At 44.2% G+C, this 21,998-nt stretch overlaps 1 protein-coding gene and 1 long non-coding RNA gene across 13 annotated transcripts in view; one reads left to right on the top strand and one right to left on the bottom strand.

Moving 5' to 3' along the window:
• The window catches only part of MAGI2 (membrane associated guanylate kinase, WW and PDZ domain containing 2), a 526,993-nt gene extending 516,364 nt beyond the window's left edge, over positions 1–10,629 (bottom strand). For 10 of the 12 annotated variants that reach the window (XM_070755143.1, XM_070755134.1, XM_070755136.1 and 7 more), the window contains exon 1: positions 10,148–10,520. In XM_070755143.1, the coding sequence (XP_070611244.1) occupies positions 10,148–10,451 (304 nt within the window). In that variant the 5' untranslated portion in view covers positions 10,452–10,520. Of the gene's footprint in view, positions 1–10,147 lie in introns of all 12 variants that reach the window. The other 2 variants (XM_070755140.1, XM_070755141.1) reach the window with 1 other exon arrangement.
• A 657-nt stretch (positions 10,630–11,286) lies between these two features.
• On the top strand, positions 11,287–20,678 carry LOC139168900 (uncharacterized). Its single transcript, XR_011559403.1, has 2 exons — positions 11,287–11,344; positions 19,711–20,678. It is a non-coding gene; the product is annotated as an uncharacterized lncRNA (long non-coding RNA).
• The last annotated feature ends 1,320 nt before the right edge of the window (positions 20,679–21,998 follow it).

Raw genomic sequence — 21,998 nt, 5'->3', positions numbered from 1 at the left:
GCAACTGTGCTTCCCAGCTCACTCACACAAACATATAACTGTGGTTTAGTCTCTTAATTGATATTCTGCAGCAATTCCCTTCACCAAAACTCCAGAACTCTCCCAATCAAATCCAGCCATCAGCAGACCACGATTAGTCCACAGAACAATATTTTTACACCAGCTGATATAAATTCTTCTCCTCATCGTTTAATTATCACCTTGAGGCCCTCATCACCTCAAGGCTCGACTACTGTAGCGCTCTCTACATGGGGCTACCTTTGAAAAGTTTTCGGAAACTTCAGATCGTGCAGAATGCAGCTGCGAGAGAAATCATGAGCTTCCCCAAATATGCCCATGTTACTCCAACACTCCGCAGTCTGCATTGGTTGCCGATCAGTTCCCGGTCACAATTCAAAGTATTGGTTATGACCTAGAAAGCCCTTCATGGCATCGGACCAGAATATCTCCGGGACCGCCTTCTGCCGCACGAATCCCAGCGGCCAGTTAGGTCCCACAGAGTTGGCCTTCTCTGGGTCCCATCGACTAAACAATGTCGTCTGGCGGGACCCAGGGGAAGAGCCTTCTCTGTGGCGGCCCCGACCCTCTGCAACCAGCTCCCCCCTGAGATTAGAACTGCCCCCACCCTCCTTGCCTTTCGTAAACTCCTGAAAACCCACCTCTGCCATCAGGCATGGGGGAATTGAGACATCTCCCCTGGGCCTATACAATTCATGCATGGTATGTTTGTGTGTATGTTTGCTTTAATAACGTGTTTTTTAAAAATGTTTTTAAATTATTAGATTCGTCTTGAATTGTTTTATTGTTGTTGTGAGCCACCCCGAGTCTACGGAGAGGGGCGGCATACAAATAAATAAATAAGTAAATAAATAAGTAAATAAATAAGTAAATAAATAAGTAAATAAGTAAATAAATAAACAAACAAACATTATTGTAATACTATTGTAATATATTGGAGTTTTAGATTTTTATTTAATTAATTGCATTCAAGATATTGTATAAGTCGTGAGCCGCCCCGAGTCCTTGGAGAGGGGTGGCATAGAAATCCAAATTTATTTATTTTATTTATTTATTAGATTTGTATGCTGCCCCACTCCGTAGATGCTTTATTTTGACATACATATTTCTTTTCTTCTTTTTTTAAAGGAGCAACAACAGTCACAGGGCCAACTCCACTCCACATCAAGGTCGGGATGTTTTAATTAACCGTCTATGCAGGATAGGGAATTTGCAGAAAGCTCGTGGATAAAATTTATGCAGAATTTATGATAATGCATTCATTTACCTTCCTCTAAGTAAGTGCTTACAAGCCACAGAGAAGGAAGCCGCAGAGGCAATATTTATTGAGTATCCTTGTTTTGCTATCCAGACTGCCAAGAGAGGGTGGGTGGGTGTGCGGGGGAAATCATTGGAAACATATTTTATGCATGCATTGGGAAGAATGCAGAAGGAAGACTGAACTGGATTTTCACCCAGCTTCTCTATTTAAAAAGGAAGTCTCTACTTTCTACTCTGGCTGGTTTAAGTTCTATATTCTTCAGGCTGGTCTAAGATCTATATTCCTTCCTCTGGATAGAGTGATTTCCTCGAAAAGCAGACTAATTTGTGGCTTTCTTTCTTTCTTTCTTTCTTTCTTTCTTTCCTTCCTTCTTTCCTACTTTCCATCTTTCTTTCCTTCCATCTTTCCTTGTTTCCTTCCTTCCTTCCTTCTTTCCTTCCTTCCTTCCTTTATTCCTTCCTTCCATCTTTCCTTCCTTCCTTCTTTCCTTCCTTCCTTCCATCTTTCCTTCCTTCCTTCTTTCCATCTTTCTTTCCTTCCATCTTTCTTTCTTTCCTTCCTTCCTTCTTTCCATCTTTCTTTCCTTCCTTCCTTCCATCTTTCCTTCCTTCCTTCTTTCCATCTTTCTTTCCTTCCATCTTTCTTTCCTTCCTTCCTTTATTCCTTCCTTCTTTCCATCTTTCCTTCCTTCCATCTTTCCTTCCTTCCTTCTGTCTTTCTTTCCTTCCATCTTTCCTTCCTTCTTTCCTTCCATCCTTCCTTCTTTCCTTCCATCTTTTCTTCCTTCTTTCCTTCCATCTTTCCTTCCTTCTTTCCTTCCATCTTTCCTTCCTTCTTTCCTTCCATCTTTCCTTCCTTCTTTCCTTCCATCTTTCCTTCCTTCTTTCCTTCCATCTTTCCTTCCTTCTTTCCTTCCATCTTTCCTTCCTTCTTTCCTTCCATCTTTCCTTCCTTCTTTCCTTCCATCTTTCCTTCCTTCTTTCCTTCCATCTTTCCTTCCTTCTTTCCTTCCATCTTTCCTTCCTTCTTTCCTTCCATCTTTCCTTCCTTCTTTCCTTCCATCTTTCCTTCCTTCTTTCCTTCCATCTTTCCTTCCTTCTTTCCTTCCATCTTTCCTTCCTTCTTTCTTTCCTTCCATCTTTCCTTCCTTCTTTCCTTCCATCTTTCCTTCCTTCTTTCCTTCCATCTTTCCTTCCTTCTTTCCTTCCATCTTTCCTTCCTTCTTTCCTTCCATCTTTCCTTCCTTCTTTCCTTCCATCTTTCCTTCCTTCTTTCCTTCCTTCTTTCCTTCCATCTTTCCTTCCTTCTTTCCTTCCTTCTTTCCTTCCATCTTTCCATCTTTCTTTCCTTCCATCTTTCCTTCCTTCCTTTTATACTTTCTTTCTTTCTTTCTTTCTTTCTTTAGTTTTTAATCCTCTGCACATGCATAAAGCCTTCTGCGCATGCACAGAGTATGAATAAGGGCGCATTTCTGAACTGGTAGGGAAGGTACCGGTAAGTAGATTTCACCCTAAAATTCAAAGCCTAAAATTCAAAGTTCATTTAAGTGACCATTCAAAGTTACAATGCCACCAAAAAAAGTGACTTAGTTATGACCATATTTCTTTCTTTCTTTCTTTCTTTCTTTCTTTCTTTCTTTCTTTCTTTCTTTCTCTTTCTTTCTTTCTTTCTTTCTTTCTTTCTTTCTTCCTTCTCTCCCTCCCTCCCTCCCTGTGGTTAGAATGCAGTATTGCAAGTTAACTCTGCCCAGTGCCAGGAGTTCGATCCTAACCAGCTCAAAAGTTGACGCAGCCTTCCATCCTGCCGAGGTTGCTAAAATGAGGACCCAGTTTATTGGGGGCAAGAGGCTGACTCTGTAAACCGCTTAGAGAGGGCTGTAAAAAGCTCTGTGAAGTGGTAAATTTAAGTGCTATTATAGCTATCAATAATAAAGCAATCTAAGTGTAAATAAGTCCTTAAAAAGCCAAAAAGCCATCCATCCATCCATCCCATAATATATGGAAACATTAGAGGATAAAGGAAAATAGCATTTATAGCCTTTAGACTTATATACCGCTTCATAGTGCTTTACCGCCTTCTCTAAGTGGTTTACAGAGATTATATTGTCCCCAACAATCTGCAACAACATAGCCAAGAAGGCTTCAAGAGTTGTAAACCTAATCCTACGTAGCTTCTGCTCTGGCAATCTCACACTGCTTACCAGAGCTTACAAAACTTTCACCAGACCCATCCTCGAATACAGCTCATCCGTTTGGAACCCATATCGCATCTCAGACATTAACACCCTTGAAAATGTCCATAGATACTTCACCAGAAGAGCCCTTCACTCCTCCACTCGAAACAGAATTCCCTACGAGACTAGACTTTCAATCCTGGGCCTAGAAAGTTTAGAACTAAGACGCCTTAAACAAGATCTAAGTATTGCCCACAAGATCATAGGCTGCAACGTCCTGCCTGTCGGCGACTACTTCAGCTTCAACCACAACAACACAAGAGTACACAACAGATTTAAACTTAATATTAACCGCTCCAAACTTGACTGTAAAAAATATGACTTCAGTAACCGAGTTGTCGAAGTGTGGAACTCATTACCGGACTCCATAGTGTCATCCCCAAACCCCCAACACTTTACCCTAAGATTATCCACGGTTGACCTCTCCAGACTCCTAAGAGGTCAGTCAGGGGCGAGTACAAGTGCACTAGAGTGCCTTCTGTCCCCTGTCCTATTGCTCTCCTATATCTCCTATACCTTTCTTCTATTCCTATATCTCTTCTTCTATTCTTTCATTGATATGTTCTATTAATATATCTTCTTTTCTATTCTTTCTTAGATATATTTTACTATGAGCATCTCCTCTATAACTGTCATCATGTATTTTACTGTATATATATCATATATATTCTCTCCATATCTTTTATATTATATATATTCTCTTCTTTTTTACTTTCTATCTTTATATATATATTACTCAATGTCTATTCTCTTCCATATGTATTGTATATTGGACAAAGAATAAATAAATAAATAAATAAATAAGTATATAGATATATACCCACTAAAAACCCTCATTGTGTATTGGACAAAATAAATAAATAAAATAAATAAATCTGGGTCCTCAAAAGTCAGGCTAAAAATCTAAATAAATACATAAGAGGTGTATGAATCTACTATAGTATAAAAGACTATAGAAAAATATCCCACAAACTTGGCCTTAGCGGGATCTACCAAAGATTCATGAGTCAACAAGGCAGAATCCCCAGGGATTCAAGGAATAGATAGGAATGGCTTGAAGTAAGCAGGCAGGGAGAAGGATAAAGGGGATTTTCTTAAGTTTTATGGCTGATGCTACCGCTGCTGAAATGATTGACAGTTCTCCCTTCTTTGACCAGTGAGCCAGGAGTAGCAGAAAAAAGAGCATTAATGGGACAAATATCGTTGGAGAGGTTTTTTTTCTAGGCAGGTGAGAAGGTAATGAATGTCACAACGGCCAACTAACTTGAAAAGCATTTTTTTAAAGGTGGCAAAGCTTTTGTCACAGCTCTCTCTCTCGATATAAACAGGGTGAAGTTTCCTCTAACGAGGAAGTTTAAAATGTGGCTGTTTCCTTCAGTTCTGTTTTTGCCAGAAAAGTTGTTTTTTTTTCTTTAAAAAAAAGGGTTAAACTGACATAGAAACATAGAAGATTGACGGTAGAAAAAGACCTCCTGGTCCATCTAGTCTGCCCTTATAGTATTTCCTGTATTTTATCTTAGGATGGATCTATGTTTATCCCAGGCATGTTTACATTCAGTGACTGTGGATTTATCATCCACGTCTGCTGGACCTTTGTTCCAAGCATCTACTACTCTTCTAGTAAAATAATATTTCCCCGCGTTGCTTCTGATAGAAACATAGAGACATAGAAGACTGACGGCAGAAAAAGACCTCATGGTCCATCTAGTCTGCCCTTATAGTATTTCCTGTATTTTATCTTAGGATGGATCTATGTTTATCCCAGGCATGTTTAAATTCAGTTCCTGTGGATTTACCAACCACGTCTGCTGGACCTTTGTTCCAAGCATCTACTACTCTTTCAGTAAAATACTATTTTCTCACGTTGCTTCTGATTGTTCCCCCAACTAACTTCAGATTGTGTCCCCTTGTTCTTCTGCTCACTTTCCTATTAAAAACACTTCCCTCCTGAACCTTATTTAACCCTTTAACATATTTTAATGTTTCGATCATGTCCCCCCTTTTCCTTCTGTCCTCCAGACTAGACAGATGGAGTTCATGAAGTCTTTCCTGATACGTTTTATGCTTAAGACCTTCCACCATTCTTGTAGCCCGTCTTTGGACCCGTTCCATTTTATCCATCTCTTTTTGTAGGTGAGGTCTCCAGAACTGAACACAGTATTATTCCAAATGGGGTCTCACCAGCGCTCTATACAGAGGGATCACAATCTCCCTCTTCCTGCTTGTTATACCTCTAGCTATGCAGCCAAGCATTCTACTCGCTTTCCCTACTGCCTGACCACACTGTTCACCCATTTGGAGACTGTTGGAAACCACTACCCCTAAATCCTTCTCTTCAGAACTGCCAATGCGATACTCAGATTGAAGATTCCTTTCCCCCAAGTGCAGTCTTTTACATTTGGAAACATTAAACTGCAGTTTCCATTGCTTTGACCACTTATCTCTCCTTTTCCCCCTGCTGCTGCGTCTGCGCTCCTTGCTTTTTTCCTCTTTCCTCCTTCCTGGCCTCGGATGCGCTTCCCTCTCTCCTGCCCGGCTGCCCTCCAGCCTCACGCGGCCACCTCCGGTCAGGGGCAAGCAGACAGTGTGGGTGGAAGTGGCGCTAGCAGCATTTATGCTTCTGGCAGCCCCTGTTCGCCTAGCTACCCAGCCTTAGGCGGGAGGGGGGTGACCCAGGAAGGAGAGTGCGGGAAACGCGAAGCAAATTGTCACCCCAGCGAGCGACACTGGTAAAAGGTTGTAAGTCGAGGACTTAACAGTTCACTTGAACAATGATCCAAGCCACTCCCACCTGGTCACAGGGCCGGCAAGCCACCCCTACCCAGTCACATGACCATTAAGCCACACCCACAAAGTAAGCCACACCCACAGAGTGGCAGTAAAAAATTTGGCTGCCCGTTACTGAGTAGAAACCACCTCTGCGGCCCAAAGGAAGATTCCCTGCACACCCAACCCCGGCGCACATTTTTAACGGTTCGACCTTAGTAGATGAGGCAGAGCAGGAAAAATAAAAAATACTCCATTCAAACTTTGGATCCCTTCCACCCTCTGAGTCATGCAAAAGCAAAGATTTATGGCAAGCAATTAGCCAAAGAAAATAGCTTAAACGTTGCCACTCGAAGTTATCAGGAACTTGTCTCATCTACATTTCTGTAAAAAAAGAGAAAAAACCCTATTCACCCCCTTATGGATTTTTCTGCATTTTTGCAGGTCTTTGTCACTTCTTTCGATTGGAGCTTCCCCATGGGTCTCCTCTGACTTTATAGAATAGCAGAGAACAGAACAGAACAGAACAGAATAGGAGAATGGAGCATGGAACATGAATAGAACAGAACAGGGGAATGGAAAATGAGTAGAGTAGAATAGAGCAGAGCAGAGCAGAGCAGAGCAGAGCCGAACAGAACAGAACAGAACAGAACGGAACGGAATAGGAGAATGGACCATGGAGCATGGAACATGAATAGAACAGAACAGGAGAATGGAAAATGAGCAGAATAGAGCAGAGCAGAACGGAACAGAACGGAACAGAACAGAACAGGAACAGAATAGGAGAATGGAGCATGGAACATGGAACATGAATAGACCAGAACAGGAGAATGGAAAATGAGTAGAGTAGAACAGAGCAGAACAGAGCAGAACAGAGCAGAACAGGAGCATGGAGCATGGAGCATGGAGCATGGAGCATGGAGCATGGAGCATGGAGCATGGAGCATGGAGCATGGAGCATGGAGCATGGAGCATGGAGCATGGAGCATGGAGCATGGAGCATGGAGCATGGAGCATGGAGCATGGAGCATGGAGCATGGAGCATGGATAGAACAAAACAGGAGAATGGAAAATGAATAGAGTAGAATAGAGTCGAGCGGAACGGAACGGAACAAAACAGAACAGAACAAAACACAGAACAGAACAAAATAAAACAGAACAAGAGAATGGAAAATGAGTAGAGTAAACTTTGCCTAACAGAAGTTTGCAAAGGGCCATCGTGCAACACTACACTGCAAACGCCATCAATACGAATCTTAGTCATACCTTCAATTGAGTTGACTGACAAAGGCGGCCATTATTTTCTCACTGATTTGTGAAATAAATCAAACTAACAACTTTGTTGCTATCTGTTCACTCAAAAGCGTCTTTATGTATCACTGTGGCCCACGTGTAACTTTTGTAACATTCAGCGTAATATACATATATATTCATACAAACATTCAGAAAATCTGCCCTCCGCCCCCCCCCAAATCTAATATTTCCCATTTAATTTTAGGATATTATTCTTTTATTATATTATTGATTTTATTGTGCCTTCTGATCATAGTTTACTACAGTGCTACCTCTACCTACGAACGCCTCTACTTACGAACTTTTCCAGCAGCTGTTTCTTCCCAGGAGATTCCTAGAGCGGCCCCATGGAGGCTTCTCTCCACCTTTTCCGGCCCTGTTTCTTCCCAGGAGATTCCTAGAGAGGCCCCATGGAGGCTTCTCCCTGCCTTTCCTGGCCCTGTTTCCTCCCAGGAGATTCCTAGAGAGGCCCCATGGAGGCTTCTCCCTGCCTTTTCTGGCCTTGTTTCCTCCCAGAGAGATTCCTAGAGAGGCCCCATGGAGGCTTTTCCCTGCCTGTTCCAGCCCTGTTTCCTCCCAGAGAGATTCCTAGAGAGGCCCCGCGGAAGCTTCTCCCTGCCTGTTCCAGCCCTGTTTCCTCCCAGAGAGATTCCTAGAGAGGCCCCATGGAGGCTTCTCCCCACCTTTTCCGGCCCTGTTTCCTCGCAGGAGATTCCTAGAGGCTCGGGTTTGTAAGTAGAAAATGGTTCTTGAGAAGAGGCAAAAAAATCTTGAACACCGGGTTCTTATCTCGGAAAGTTTGTAAGTAGAGGCGTTTATAAGGTAGAGGTGCCACCATATTCTAAATTTATAAACTCTTCTTTTCTTTGCATTAGGGCTCTAGGCTCCGAGGTCAGTTTTCACGTTACATGTTTCACAGCTTATGATTTGTTGCCAAATCCTCCTCGTAGGATTTCTTTGATCTATTCAAAAATGGCCAATAGAGATTCTCCAAACAATACGAAATCGACGCAAAAGGTAACAATTCACCAACAGGGATGCAGATGTATGACAAAGCACTTTCAAGTTCGCCAGAAAACTGCAGCTTAGCCATATAGCTCCATAAAACCCAAAGTCATTTTGACGTTAAGACTTCTAATGGCCTTTGACGGCAGATCGAGGACGCAAAGTCGTGACCGTTTTCCATTACCATTTTTTAAAACAACTTTTAAAACTACTATTTGCAACCTCTACTTTTTGGGCCACTCTCACGCAGAGAGACACACTGCCATGATTTTTTAAAAAAAGATACAGAAAAGAAACCTTCTACTGCAGGAATTTCCAGGTTCAAACATGTGGTTAAACCTCTCAAAGAAAGTACCAACTCAGCTTTCTGTTGCATTATCCAGACAAACCACCAGAGGGCAGCAGAAAGACACTATAGGAAAACCCGCAGCCCTTTGCTGGCTTATAGCGGCCGCGAAGATGTTAACATCCCTTTTATTGAAGTGGCTTTGTTTTGGATAGAACCCCAAAACCAGAGTGACTTCGAATTAAAAAATTGCAACCGATAGGGAAAGCTTGTGCAATGCAGCATCTACTTGGGGAAGCAGTGCCCCGCATACGGCCCAAATCGGGAGGGGAGGGGATTCAATAAAACCCCGCCCCCCACCCTCAACCAAGAGCTACCTAGGAGTAATTTACCACCACCTCTGCAGTGCAAACTACTCAGTAACGAATTGGGTGGGTTTCCAGCCCAGGTGGGCGTCTTCGCTGCCAAAGTTCCAAATTCCTACCTCTAGGTCGTTGGCTTTCAAGCCCTCCCCCCACTTTCAAAAATGCATTTAAATCCAATTGAAGCACATTCCATCTTAGTTAACCCCTAATTTTTTTTGGAGGGGGGGGGAGTTTGTCACTTTCCCTCCATTCACGTTAAAAACCAAGTCAGGTCCTGTTCAGACGCAGCGCCCGGAAGAATCCAAGCCCCGCGCAGAGCAATCCTACATATTATTTTTCCCTCCCCCCCCACCCTTCCTGGCGGGGTGGGGGGGGGTCATCCTTCCCTTTGCGGGGGAAAGCCTCCAAATATACATTTCTCCCCCACCCTTACAAACCCGCACCCACAAAAACGCACTCCCCCTGTCTATATCCCCCCCCAAAAAAGTTCAGCGGAGTTTTTAAAAAAAATCTCCCACTCACCCACTCATCCCCCCCCAAAATAAACCCTCGGGGGGGGGATACGCAGCAAAGCAGAAAGCTCGGACGCCATGGCCCCCAAATAAAGTGACATGGGGAGGGATTGGAGAGGACAGGAGGCGTTTGCAGCCCCCACGGTTAGGCCTTCTCTGCCCCCCTCCCCAAGTACAAAATAGAGAAAAAAACCGTCCAAGCTGGTGGGGGTGGATATTTCCCCCTGGCCCGGTTCGGCTGCTGCTCCTTGGCGCAAATCGCACCATCCGGTGGCCAAGCGGGAAAGAGGGAATGCCCAAAACGGACCCTCCAGGAAAGTCTCAAAGTTGGGTGATGAGACCCCCGGGGACGACCCTATCCTGTCTCTCGCCCCCCCGTCCCCAAATGGACCCCAGCCCGGCCTTTACCTTGCTTGACGCACTTCAGCCGGATGGGGTCTTTGCAATGCTTAATGACGGCCAAAACATCCCGGATGGTCAGCCCGGCCACGGGGGTCTCGTTGACCTCCAGCAGGAGCTCCTCGGGCGCCAACTTCCCGCCGCTCTCGTAGACCACCTTGCCGGCTTTCACCTCCCCCAGGTAGGGGAACTGCCCGTTCTCGGCTCCCCCTTTCAGCTCGAAGCCCAGCTGACCCTCGGCGTTCCTGGCCACGGCGCATTCGTGGACGCGGTTGGTCCAGTGGTGCTTTTTCTTCGAGGCCCCCTTGGACATTGCCGTGGGGGGGGGCGGGCGGCGGGTCGGGGGGGAGCGACGCGAGGAACGAGGGGCGCGCTCGGCGGCTTCCCTCCCCGGCCTCGGGCTGTCCTTGGAGTTCCCTTTGGCGGGGAGGGAAGGGGGAGAGGAGGCGAGGAAGGAGGGAACGAGGCGGAGGAGAGGAGGAGGAGGAGGCAAGAGAGGAGGGCTCGGTGGGGCGGGGGGTCCGCTGCTCCCCGCCTTTAGTCTGGCTGGGAAGGAAGGAAGGAAGGATGGGGAGGAGGAGAGGAACGGGGAAGGAAGAAAGGAAGGAAGGATTAGAAAGAAAAGACAGGAATCAAAAACAGGAAGAAAGGAGGGAGAGAAGGGAAGGGTGGTGAGAAGGAGGAGAGGAACAGTGATGGGGGAAGGAAGGAAGAAAGGATTAGAAAGAAAAGACAGGACGAAAAGAGGGAAAGAAGGGAAGGATGGTGAGAAGGAGGAGAGGAACAATGATGGGGAGAAGGAAGGAAGGAAAGACTAGGAAGAAAAGACAGGAAGGAAGGAGGGAGAGAAGGGAAGGATGGTGAGGAGGAGGAGAGGAATGGGGATGGGGGGAAGGAAGGAAGGATGTACTAGAAATAAAAGACAGGAAGAAAAGGAAGGAAGGAGGGAGGGAGAGAAGGGAGGGATGGGGAGGAGGAGGAGAGAAACGGGGAAGGAAGGAAGGGAAGAAGGGAAGAGGGGAGGCCGGTCCCCCTTCGTGCTGGCTCTAGTGGCGGCCGCAAGCCATGGCACCCCCCCGCCGCAGCCCCCAGCCGCCGCCGCTGCAGCTCGGATGCCGGGATGCTGCCTCGGCTGGCGAGCCCCGGAGCGACCGGGCGTCTCTCTCTCTCTCTCTTGTCTGTCAGCCAGCCAGACTGAGTTGTACGGTAAGTGGGGGCGCGCGGCGGGTGGGTGGGTGGGCGGGCGGGCTTTGCAACGCCTGGAAGGGAGGCGTGGGGGGGGGGGAGGCGGGCGGGCTGGCTTGGCTGGGCTTCTCCGCCGCGCTGACCCGGTAGTGAAGACCGGAGAGCGAGCGAGAGGAGGCTGCCTCGCCTGGCAGAGCCACAAACGGGGGAGGCGAGGAGGAAGGCGGAGAGCGCAGCCAGCGGTGGGTGGGGAGGGAGGGAAGGAAGGAAGGAGGGAGGAGGAGGAGAAGAGGAGGAGGAGAGAGGCTCCTCTCGGGTCGCTTGAATCCTCGGTTTTCTCGCCCCTTTAAATCCGACTTTGTGGGAGGGGGAGATAACCCGACTTTCTCCCCTTCCTGCCTTCCTCGTCGCCCCCTCCCCTCTTCTCCTCCTCCCATCAGAAACCCCGGGGGTCTTTTTGCCGAGGAGGGGGTGGGAGGTTGGGGGCCTGGGAGGGGGAGCCGCCCTCTCTCCAGCCCTTTCACTCTCTCTCGCTCATCTCCGGGATGGAATACAATAACAGCAATGGCATTTAGACTTATACACCGCCTCGTAGTGCTTTTACAGCCCTCTCTAAGCAGTTTACAAAACCAGCCTATGGCCCCAACAATCTGGGTCCTCATTTGACCCACCTCGGAAGGATGGAAGGCTGAGTCAACCTTGAGCTGGTGATGAGGTTTGAACTGCTGAACTACAGCTGGCGGTGAGCTGAAGTAGCCTGCAGTGCTGTGCTCTAACCACTGCGCCGCTCCGGCTAGAATAGAATAGAATGTAGAATTAGCAATAGCAATATACCACTTCATAATGCTTTTACAGCCCCCTTTAAGTGGTTTACAGAATCAGCCTATCGCCCACAACAATCTGGATTCTTGTTTGACCCACCTCACAAGGATGGAAGGCTGAGTCCACCTTGAGTTGGTGGTGAGATTTGAACTGCTGAACTACAGCTAGTAGTTAGCTGAAGTTGCCTGCAGTACTGCACTCTAACCACTGTGCCACCACAACTCAAATAGAATGGAAAGAAATGGAGTGGAGTAGAGTAGAGTAGAGTAGAGTAGACTAGAGTAGAGTAGAGTAGAGTAGAATATGGAATTATCAATAGCATTTAGACTTATATACCGCTTCCTAGTGCTTTCACAGCCTTCTCTAAGCAGTTTACAGAGTCAGCCTCTTGCCCCCAACGATCTGGGTCCTCACTTGACCCACCTTGGAAGGAGGGAAGGTTCCGTCCACCTTGAGCCGGTGGTGGGATTTGAACTGCTGAACTAAAGCTAGCAGTTAGCTGCACTCTAACCACTGTGCCACCCCAGCTCTTTATGTATGGTGAGGAGTAGAAATCTCGTTTAAAACCAGTGATCCTCATGGAAGAAGTTTCTCTCGCTGCCTCTCTCTTTGCTGCGGGCGTCCCGTCTGTCAGGCCTTTGTTTTGGGGACTTTTCCAGGGAAAGGCCGAAGAGCTCCTCCTGGGCCTTCAAAGAAAAGAAGGACAGAAGACGCCTCGTTTTGACTTCCAGAAAAGTCTATCATCTATCTTTCATCTATGTCTGTCTGTCTGTCTGTCTGTCTGTCTGTCTGTCTGTCTGTCTGTCTGTCTGTCTGTCTGTCTGTCTGTCTGTCTGTCTCTCTCTCTCTCTCTCTCTCTCTATCTATCTATCTATCTCTCTATCATCTATCTATCTATCTATCTATCATCTATCTATCTATCTATCTATCATCTATCTATCTATCTATCATCTATCTATCTATCTATCTATCTATCTATCTATCATCTATCTATCTATCTATCATCTATCTATCTATCTATCTATCTATCTATCATCTATCTATCATCTATCTATCTATCTATCTATCTATCTATCATCTATCTATCATCTATCTATCTATCTATCATCTATCTATCTATCTATCTATCTATCTATCTATCTATCTATCTATCTATCTATCTATCAATCATCTATCTATCTATCATCTATCTATCTATCTATCTATCTATCTATCTATCTATCTATCATCTATCTATCTATCATCTATCTATCTATCTATCTATCTATCATCTATCTATCATCTATCTATCATCTATCTATCTATCTATCTATCTATCTATCTATATATCTATCTTTCATCTATCTATCTATCTATCTATCTATCTATCTATCTATCTATCTATCTATCTATCTTTGTTTCATTTTACTTCAGTTCTACTTCTACATTGCTGGAAATAAGCCAGATTCATTAGGATTATATGAATTTTCCAGTACTTATTAAAACCTGGGGGCTGACCACATTTACTACCTCATTTTTAAAATGACATATATCTTGAGTTGACAGTACAGGCACTGGGTGTTTTTTAAAATAATCTTTTAAGACCCATCAATAGCCATATGAGCCCGTTTAGGTTATTAATTTGTTACAGTTATACTGTTTTAGAAAATTACAGTCCAATGATTTTGTTGTCAGAGGAACAATAGATTTGCAGTCATAAAACCAAGAGAAGAAATAGCTCCTTGGTTGAATTTACCCAAATCCTCAGTTTAACACAATAGCAGGGATAGTTAAAGCCCCTAGTCGCACTGGAGATTGACCATCGTGAATTTCTTTGACTAACAGAATGATAATAGATTCCGAAGTTTCGGACTTTATATTTGCCTTCTTTTTTATCGTCCAGTGATACCTCGTCTTACAAACCCCTCGTCATACAAACTTTTCGAGATACAAACCCGGGGTTTAAGAATTTTTTGCCTCTTCTTCCAAACCATTTTCACCTTACAAACCCAAGCCGCCGCCACTGGGATGCCCCGCCTCCGGACTTCCTTTGCCAGCGAAGTGCCCGTTTTTGCGCTGCTGGGATTTCCCTGAGGCTCCCCTCCGTGGGAAACCCCACCTCCGGACTTCCGTTGCCAGCGAAGCACCCATTTTTGCACTGCTGGGATTCCCCTGCTGGGATTCCCCTGCAGCATCACAAAAACACGGAAGTCCGGAGGTGGGGTTTCCCATGGAGGGGAGCCTCAGGGGAATCCCAGCAGCGCAAAAACGGGCACTTCGGCTGGCAAAAGGGGTGAGTTTTGGGCTTGCATGCATTAATCGCTTTTCCATTGATTCCTTTTTTAAAAAATAATATTTTTATTGGTTTTTTTCAAAGTAACAAACACAACAAGCAAAACATATAACACTTAATGGGAAACATTGTTTCATCTTACAAACCTTTCACCTTACAGACCTCATCCTGGAACCAATTAAGTTCATAAGATGAGGTATCACTGTATTTGTAATTTTATATTATTGAAAGCTGCCCCGAGTCCTTTGAGATTCGGTGGCACAGAAGTCGAGTTAAATAAAATAGACAAAATAAGTAAAATGTCTCTTTGACCAACATCATACCCAGTGTTATTTTTTTCTGATCGATAGAAATGCTTTATAACGCCGTGCAAATAAAAATATTTTTTTTAAAAAAAATCATGTTTAAAATGTGAACAGTTTAAAAACCCCAACTAGATGTGTTGTATCATCTACAGTCGCAGTGTGAGTAACCTCTCTAGGGACCACATATCATAACCAGTAGTGGGATTCAAATAATTTAGAAACATAGAAGATTGACCGCAGAAAGAGACCTCCTGGTCCATCTAGTCTGCCCTTATACTATTTCCTGTATTTTATCTTAGGATGGATCTAGTTATAGTTTATTAGATTTGTATGCCGTCCCTCTCCGAAGACTCGGGGCGGATCTATGTTTATCCCAGGCATGTTTAAATTCAGTTCCTGTGGATTTACCAACCACATCTGCTGGAAGTTTGTTTCAAGCATCTACTACTCTTTCAATCAAATAATATTTTCTCACGTGGCTTCTGATCTTTCCCCCAACCCACCTCAGATTGTGTTCCCTTGTCCTTGGGTTCACTTTCCTATTAAAAACACTTCCCTCTTGAAACTTATTTAACCCTTTCACATATTTAAATGTTTCAATCACGTCCCCCCTTTCCCTTCTGTCCTCCAGACTCTACAGATGGAGTTCGTGAAGTCTTTCCCGATAGGTTTTATGCTTAAGACCTTCCACCATTTTTGTAGCCCGTCTTTGGACCCGTTCAATTTTGTCAATATCTTTTTGTAGGTGAGGTCTGCAGAACTGGACACAGTATTCCACATGGGGTCTCATCAGCGCTCTATACTTGCCCCTTATATTCAATGAGTGTATATTATATATTGTATATCCATCCATCCATCCATCCATCCATCCATCCATCCATCCATCCATCCATCCATCCATCCAAATAGATCTGGAAGGGATCTTCAACTCCTGCAACCGTTCTTCACAAATTCTGTAAATTCAAGGTCTTACCACCTTTCAGACACTTATTCTCAATCCTAGAATGGACTGGATATAAAAATGTACCCATTCCTCCCACCTCTGTGTGCGATCATGAGTAAGATTAATGATGTGTGAAGGTGTTTGTTGTCACTATCACTGTTAGTAACAACTTTAAACACAGGCCTACACTCCTTCCTTTCCTTCTGCCATGGCTTCATTTGAAAAGAGTATTCTTCTTAACACCAAAATTTCTTTTAACCGAGTCTAGTATCACCTTGAGGTTCGACTACTGCAATGCTCTCTACATGGGGCTACCCTTGAAGAATGTTCAGAAACTACAAATTGTGCGGAATGCAGCTCTATTCTGGCCCGATGCCATGTAGGACTTTATTGTTATTGTTATTGCTATCGCTATCGCTATCGCTGTCGCTGTCGTTGTCGTTGTCATTGTTATTGTTGTTGTTGTTATTATTATTAATTAGATTTGTATGCCACCCCTCTCCAAAGACTCGGGGCAGCTCACAACAATAAAAACAATGTAATAAACCTAATACATTAAAAGAAGTCTAAAACCCATTATTTAAAAACCATACAATACACTCATACCATACATAAATAGTATAACCCAGGGGCTCAGCTTCCCCATGCCTGATGACATAGGTGGGTCTTTAATAGCTTACAAAAGGCAAGGAGGGTGGAGGCAGTTCTATATCTCCGGGGGGAGTAAAACCCAAACTCAGAACAATCTACATACATATACCCGTGAAAATCTACCAAAAAGAAATATATATACACCAATATATATATATATATATATATATATATATATATATATATATATATATATATATATATATATATATATATATATATGTATCCCTTCAATATATCAGGGTGATTTGACACAAAAAAACCATGTAACCCTTCCCTGGTACAGAGCTGAAGGGATTGGATACTGTAGCCTAGAGGTTAATTCTCTGCCTTACAAGGCAAAGGCTGCAAGTTCAAGTCCCAGTGAGGGTATGGCTAGCTGATGAGGCCTGAACAAGGCCAAAATAGATCTATCCTAGTCTCCCTTAATTTTCAAATTCAGTAAAAAACATGTGGTACACAGAGAGAGAGAGAGAGAGAGGGAGGGAGGGAGCAGTATACACTGCTCAAAAAAAGTAAAGGGAACACTAAAATAACACATTCCAGGTCTCAATGAATGAAATATTCCCATTGAATACTTTGTTCTATACAAAGTTGAAGGTGTACAACAGCATGTGAAATTGATTGTCAATCAGTGTTGCTTCCTAAGTGGACAATTTGATTTCACAGAGGTTTGATCAGACAGAGGAACATGTCCTGAACTAAGAGGAGTTAGAACAATACAGAGAAGAGCAACAGAGATGATTAGGGGACTGGAGGCTAAAACATATGAAGAATGGTTGCAGGAACTGGGTATGCCTAGTTTAATGGAAAGAAGGACCAGGGGAGACAGGATAGCAGTCTTCCAATATCTCAAGGGTTGCCACAAAGAAGAAGGAGTCAACCTATTCTCCAAAGCACCTGAAGGGTAGAACAAGAAGCAACGGGTGGAAACTAAACAAGGAGAGAAGCAACTTAGAACTAAGGAGAAATTTCCTGGTAGTTAGAACAATTAACCAGTGGAACAGCTTGCTTCCAGAAGTTGTTGTGAATGCTCCAAGACTGAAAGTTTGAAGATGTTGGATTTGTCTTCTGTAGGGTCTCCTGCCCAAGTTCCCTTCCAACTCTGTTGTTGTTGTTGTTGTTGATGTTGTTGTTGTTGTTGTTGTTGTTGTTAAATTCAAGAGCGGCTAAACTTGTGGGAATGTAGGGGGGAAAAACATTTGTCTTGCTAGCATTAGCAGTGACACGAACTATGTCGCTGGTTTGCAAGCAAGCAGTCAAGCCTTTAGATAAGAATCTTAAGAATGCTCGCTGGAATCACATTCAGCTAATACTCCCAGACCATAATTGCTTTTTCTTGCTCCTACGTGGCAATCCATGCAGGGGCTACCTTTGAAAGAGGCTGGAGGGGTTGGGAGTGGGAGACACTGTTTTTCAGTGGTTCTCCTCCTACCTCTCCGGTCGGTCGCAGTCGGTGTTAGTGGGGGGTCAGAGGTCGACCTCGAGGTTTCTCCCTTGTGGGGTGCCTCAGGGGTCGGTCCTCTCCCCCCTGCTATTTAATATCTACATGAAACCGCTAGGTGAGATCATCCAAGGGCATGGGGTGAGGTATCATCAATATGCCGATGATACCCAGCTATACATCTCCACCCCATGTCCAGTCAGCGAAGCAGTGGAAGTGATGTGCCAATGCCTGGAGGCTGTTGGGGCCTGGATGGGTGTCAACAAACTCAAACTCATCCCAGACAAGACAGAGTGGCTGTGGGTCCTGCCTCCCAAGGACAATTCCATCTGTCCGTCCATTACCCTGGGCGGAGAATCATTGACCCCCTCAGAGAGGGTTCGCAACTTGGGCGTCCTCCTCGATCCACAGCTCACATTAGAGAAACATCTTTCAGCTTTGGTGAGGGGGGCGTTTGCCCAGGTTCTCCTGGTGCATCAGTTGCGACCCTATTTGGACCGGGAGTCACTGGTCACAGTCACTCATGCCCTCATCTCCTCGAGGCTCGACTACTGTAACGCTCTCTACATGGGGCTACCTTTGAAGAGTGTTCGGAAACTTCAGATTGTGCAGAATGCAGCTGCGAGAGCAGTCATGGGCTTCCCTAAGTATGCCCATGTCACACCAACACTCCGCAGTCTGCATTGGTTGCCGATCAGTTTCCGGTCACAATTCAAAGTGTTGGTTATGACCTATAAAGCCCTTCATGGCACCAGACCAGAATATCTCATGGACCGCCTTCTGCTGCACGAATCCCAGCGACTGATTAGGTCCCACAGAGTCGGCCTTCTCCGGGTCCCGTCAACTAAACAACTTCATTTGGCAGGTCCCAGGGGAAGAGCCTTCTCTGTGGCGGCCCCGACTATCTGGAACCAGCTCCCCCCGGAGATTAGAACTGCCCCCACCCTCCTTGCCTTTCACAAACTCCTTAAAACCCACCTTTGCCATCAGGCATGGGGGAATTGAGATATCTCCCCCTGGGCCTATACAATTTATGTATGGTATGTTTGTTTGTGTGTATGTCTGCTTAATAACGGGGTTTTTAAAATGTTTTTTAAATTATTAGATTTGTCATGAATTGTTCTATTGCTGTTGTGAGCCACCCCGAGTCTACGGAGAGGGGTGGCATACAAATCTAATAAGTAAGTAAGTAAGTAAGTAAGTAAGTAAGTAAGTAAGTAAGTAAGTAAGTAAGTAAGTAAGTAAGTAAGTCAATCGGTCAATCGGTCAATCGGTCAATCGGTCAATCAGTCAATCGGAGGCAGTGTTCCCTCTAATTTTTTTGGGGGGTGGGCAGAAAAGTATAATGTCTGAACGGCAGTCCCTTCGGGACTGGGCGGCACAGAAATAATAAATGAATGAATGAATGAATGAATGAATGAATGAACGAATGAACAAACAAACAAACAAACAAATAAAAAACCCACCCTGTTTTGCCTCAGAGAATTTCAAAATAAAATACTGTACTGTACTGTGTGTCTATAACAGTGAGTTCATAATAGGGCAACTCTATCAATATCAAAATGCCACTTAAATAGTTGAGCTAGTTTCAAACTAGATTTTGATTTTCTTTCTCTCTTCCTTACTCCCATTCTTTTTCTTTCTCTTTTCCTTCCTCTCTTTTTTCTATCTGTTTCTCTCTCTTCCTCTCTTCCTCTCTCTCTCCTTCCCTCTCACTCTTTCCCTCTCGGCTTCTGGGCAGGTTTGGAAAACTCTGAGTTGATGATGATTTTTAAGTGAGCGATTGCTCACTGCTCAGCTTAGAGGGAACTATGCCGACAAGGCTGGATAGCAACTTTAGATAATCTAAGTGGGACTGGAGGCTTAGGTGGAATGGAATCTCCAGCTACTAACTTAAAAATTGCAGCCCAAAATCCAATCAGAATAACAAGGTCTCATATTTTTTTTCAGGAGAAGGTGAGGGTGGATATCCCATCCCTTGCAAGACATCCCAACCGTTGTCCAACACGGATGCCAAGGCCACCATAGAAACATTTCTGACAGCAGAAAAAGACCTCATGGTCCATCTACTCTGCCACTCGGTTAAAGACCACGGAATACTAATAACTAAAGATCTAAGTGCCAAAGCCCAGTGCAACAACATAGCCAAGAAGGCTTCAGGAGTTTTAAACCTAATGCTATGTAGCTTCTGCTCTGGCAATCTCTCACTACTTACCAGAGCTTACAAAACTTTAGTCAGACCCATCCACGAATACAGCTCATCTGTTTGGAACCCATATCGCATCTCAGATATTAACACCCTTGAAAATGTCCAAAGATACTTCACCAGAAGAGCCCTTCACTCCTCCACTCGAATAGACTTTCAATCCTGGGCCTAGAAAGTTTAGAACTAAGACGCGTTAAACAAGATCTAAGTATTGCCCACAAGATTATATGCTGCAATGTCCTGCCTGTCGGCGACTACTTCAGCTTCAACCACAACAACACAAGAACACACAACAGATTTAAACCGCTCCAAACTTGACTGTAAAAAATATGACTTTAGTAATTGAGTTGTCGAAGCATGGAACTCATTACCGGACTCTGTAGTATCATCCCCAAACCCCCAACACTTTACCCTTAGACTATCCATGGTTGACCTCTCCAGATTCCTAAGAGGTCAGTAAGAGGTGAGTACAAGTGCACCAGTGTGCCTTTCATCCCCTGTCCTATTGCTCTCCTATATCTCGTATTTCTTCTCTACTATATCCTCTATAACAGTGTTTTTCAACCAGTGTGCCGTGGCACACTAGTGTGCCGCGAGACATGGTCAGGTGTGCCGCGAAGCTCAGAGAGAAAGAAAGCAAGAGAGAGAGAAAGCAAGAGAGAAAGAAAGCAAGAGAGAAAGAAAGAGAGAAAGAAAGTAAGAGAGAGAGAAAGCAAGAGAGAAAGAAAGAGAAAGAAAGCAAGCGAGAAAGAGAACAAGAGAGAGAGAAAGAAAGCAAGAGAGAGAGAAAGAGAGAAAGAAAGAAAGTAAGAGAGAGAGAAAGAAAGAGAGAAAGAAAGAGAAAGAAAGAGCAAGCGAGAAAGAGAATAAGAGAGAGAGAAAGAAAGCAAGAGAGAGAGAAAGAACAAGAGTAAGAGAGAGAGAGAAAGAGAGAGAGAGAACGAGAGGGAGGGAAGGAGAGAGAGAGAAAGACATAGAGGGAGGTAGGGAGGGAGAGAGAAAGAGAGCAAAAAAGAGAGGAAGGAAGAGAAAGGAAGAGGAAGGAAGGGAGAGAAAGAGGGAGAAAGAAATAGAGTGAAGGGGAGGAAGAGAGAGAGATAATTTTTTTGTTCAAACTTTTTTTATCTCCCCCCCCCGCTCAATGTGCCCCAGGGTTTCGTAAATGTATAAAATGTGCCGCGGCTCAAAAAAGGTTGAAAATCACTGCTCTATAACCTTCACTGTGTATTATTGTGTATTGGACAAAATAAATAAATAAAATAAATAAATTTTATTTTTCAGGAGAAGGTGATGATGGATATCCCATCTCTTGCAAGACCACCATAGAAACATCGAAACCTAGAAGATTGACGGCAGAAAAAGACCTCATGGTCCATCTAATACCATTTCCTGTATTTTATCTTAGAATGGATATATGTCTTAAGCCATCAATTCGAGAAAATATGGGAGTTGTGGGGGGAAAAAGGTAGAGAGATATCTAATAAAAGATGAGCTACTTATGCCGAACAGATGAAAAAAAACAAAATATCTCAAGCAGTACTGAAAATCGTCCAAGATGGCAGTGCAAAATTACCTCTTCTCTTGGAATTGAGCCAACAAAGAGCCGTGAAGAAAATGAAAGAAGAAAGGAAAAACAAACGCAGAGAGAGAGAGATGGGTGGGCTGGGGACAGACAGACAGAGACAGAGAGAGAGAGAGGAAGAAATAAACAGAGAAAGAGAAACAGAGAGACAGAGACAGATAGACAATGAAACAGAGACAGACAGAGAGGAAGAAAGAGAAAGAGAAAAAGAGACACAAAGGAAGAAAGAATGGAGAGAGAGAGAAAGAGAAAGAGACAGAAAGAAAGAAAGAAAAAAAATAAAGGAAAGAATGAAAGAATGAAGAAGAAAGAGAGTGGGAGAGAAACAGAGAGACAGAGACGGAGATAGAGGAAGAAAGAGGGAGAGAGAGAGGAAGAGAGAAGGGAAAAACTAGAAAGAAAAAGACAGAGGAAGAGAAAGAGAAACAAAGAGAGAGAGAAAAACAGAAA

The sequence above is a fragment of the Erythrolamprus reginae genome, chromosome 6 (genome assembly GCF_031021105.1).
Source record: "Erythrolamprus reginae isolate rEryReg1 chromosome 6, rEryReg1.hap1, whole genome shotgun sequence".
In the NCBI taxonomy this organism is placed as follows: Eukaryota; Metazoa; Chordata; class Lepidosauria; order Squamata; family Dipsadidae; genus Erythrolamprus; species Erythrolamprus reginae.
Note: the sequence above shows the minus strand (reverse complement) of the source record. Positions and strands in the feature narration are given on the sequence as shown.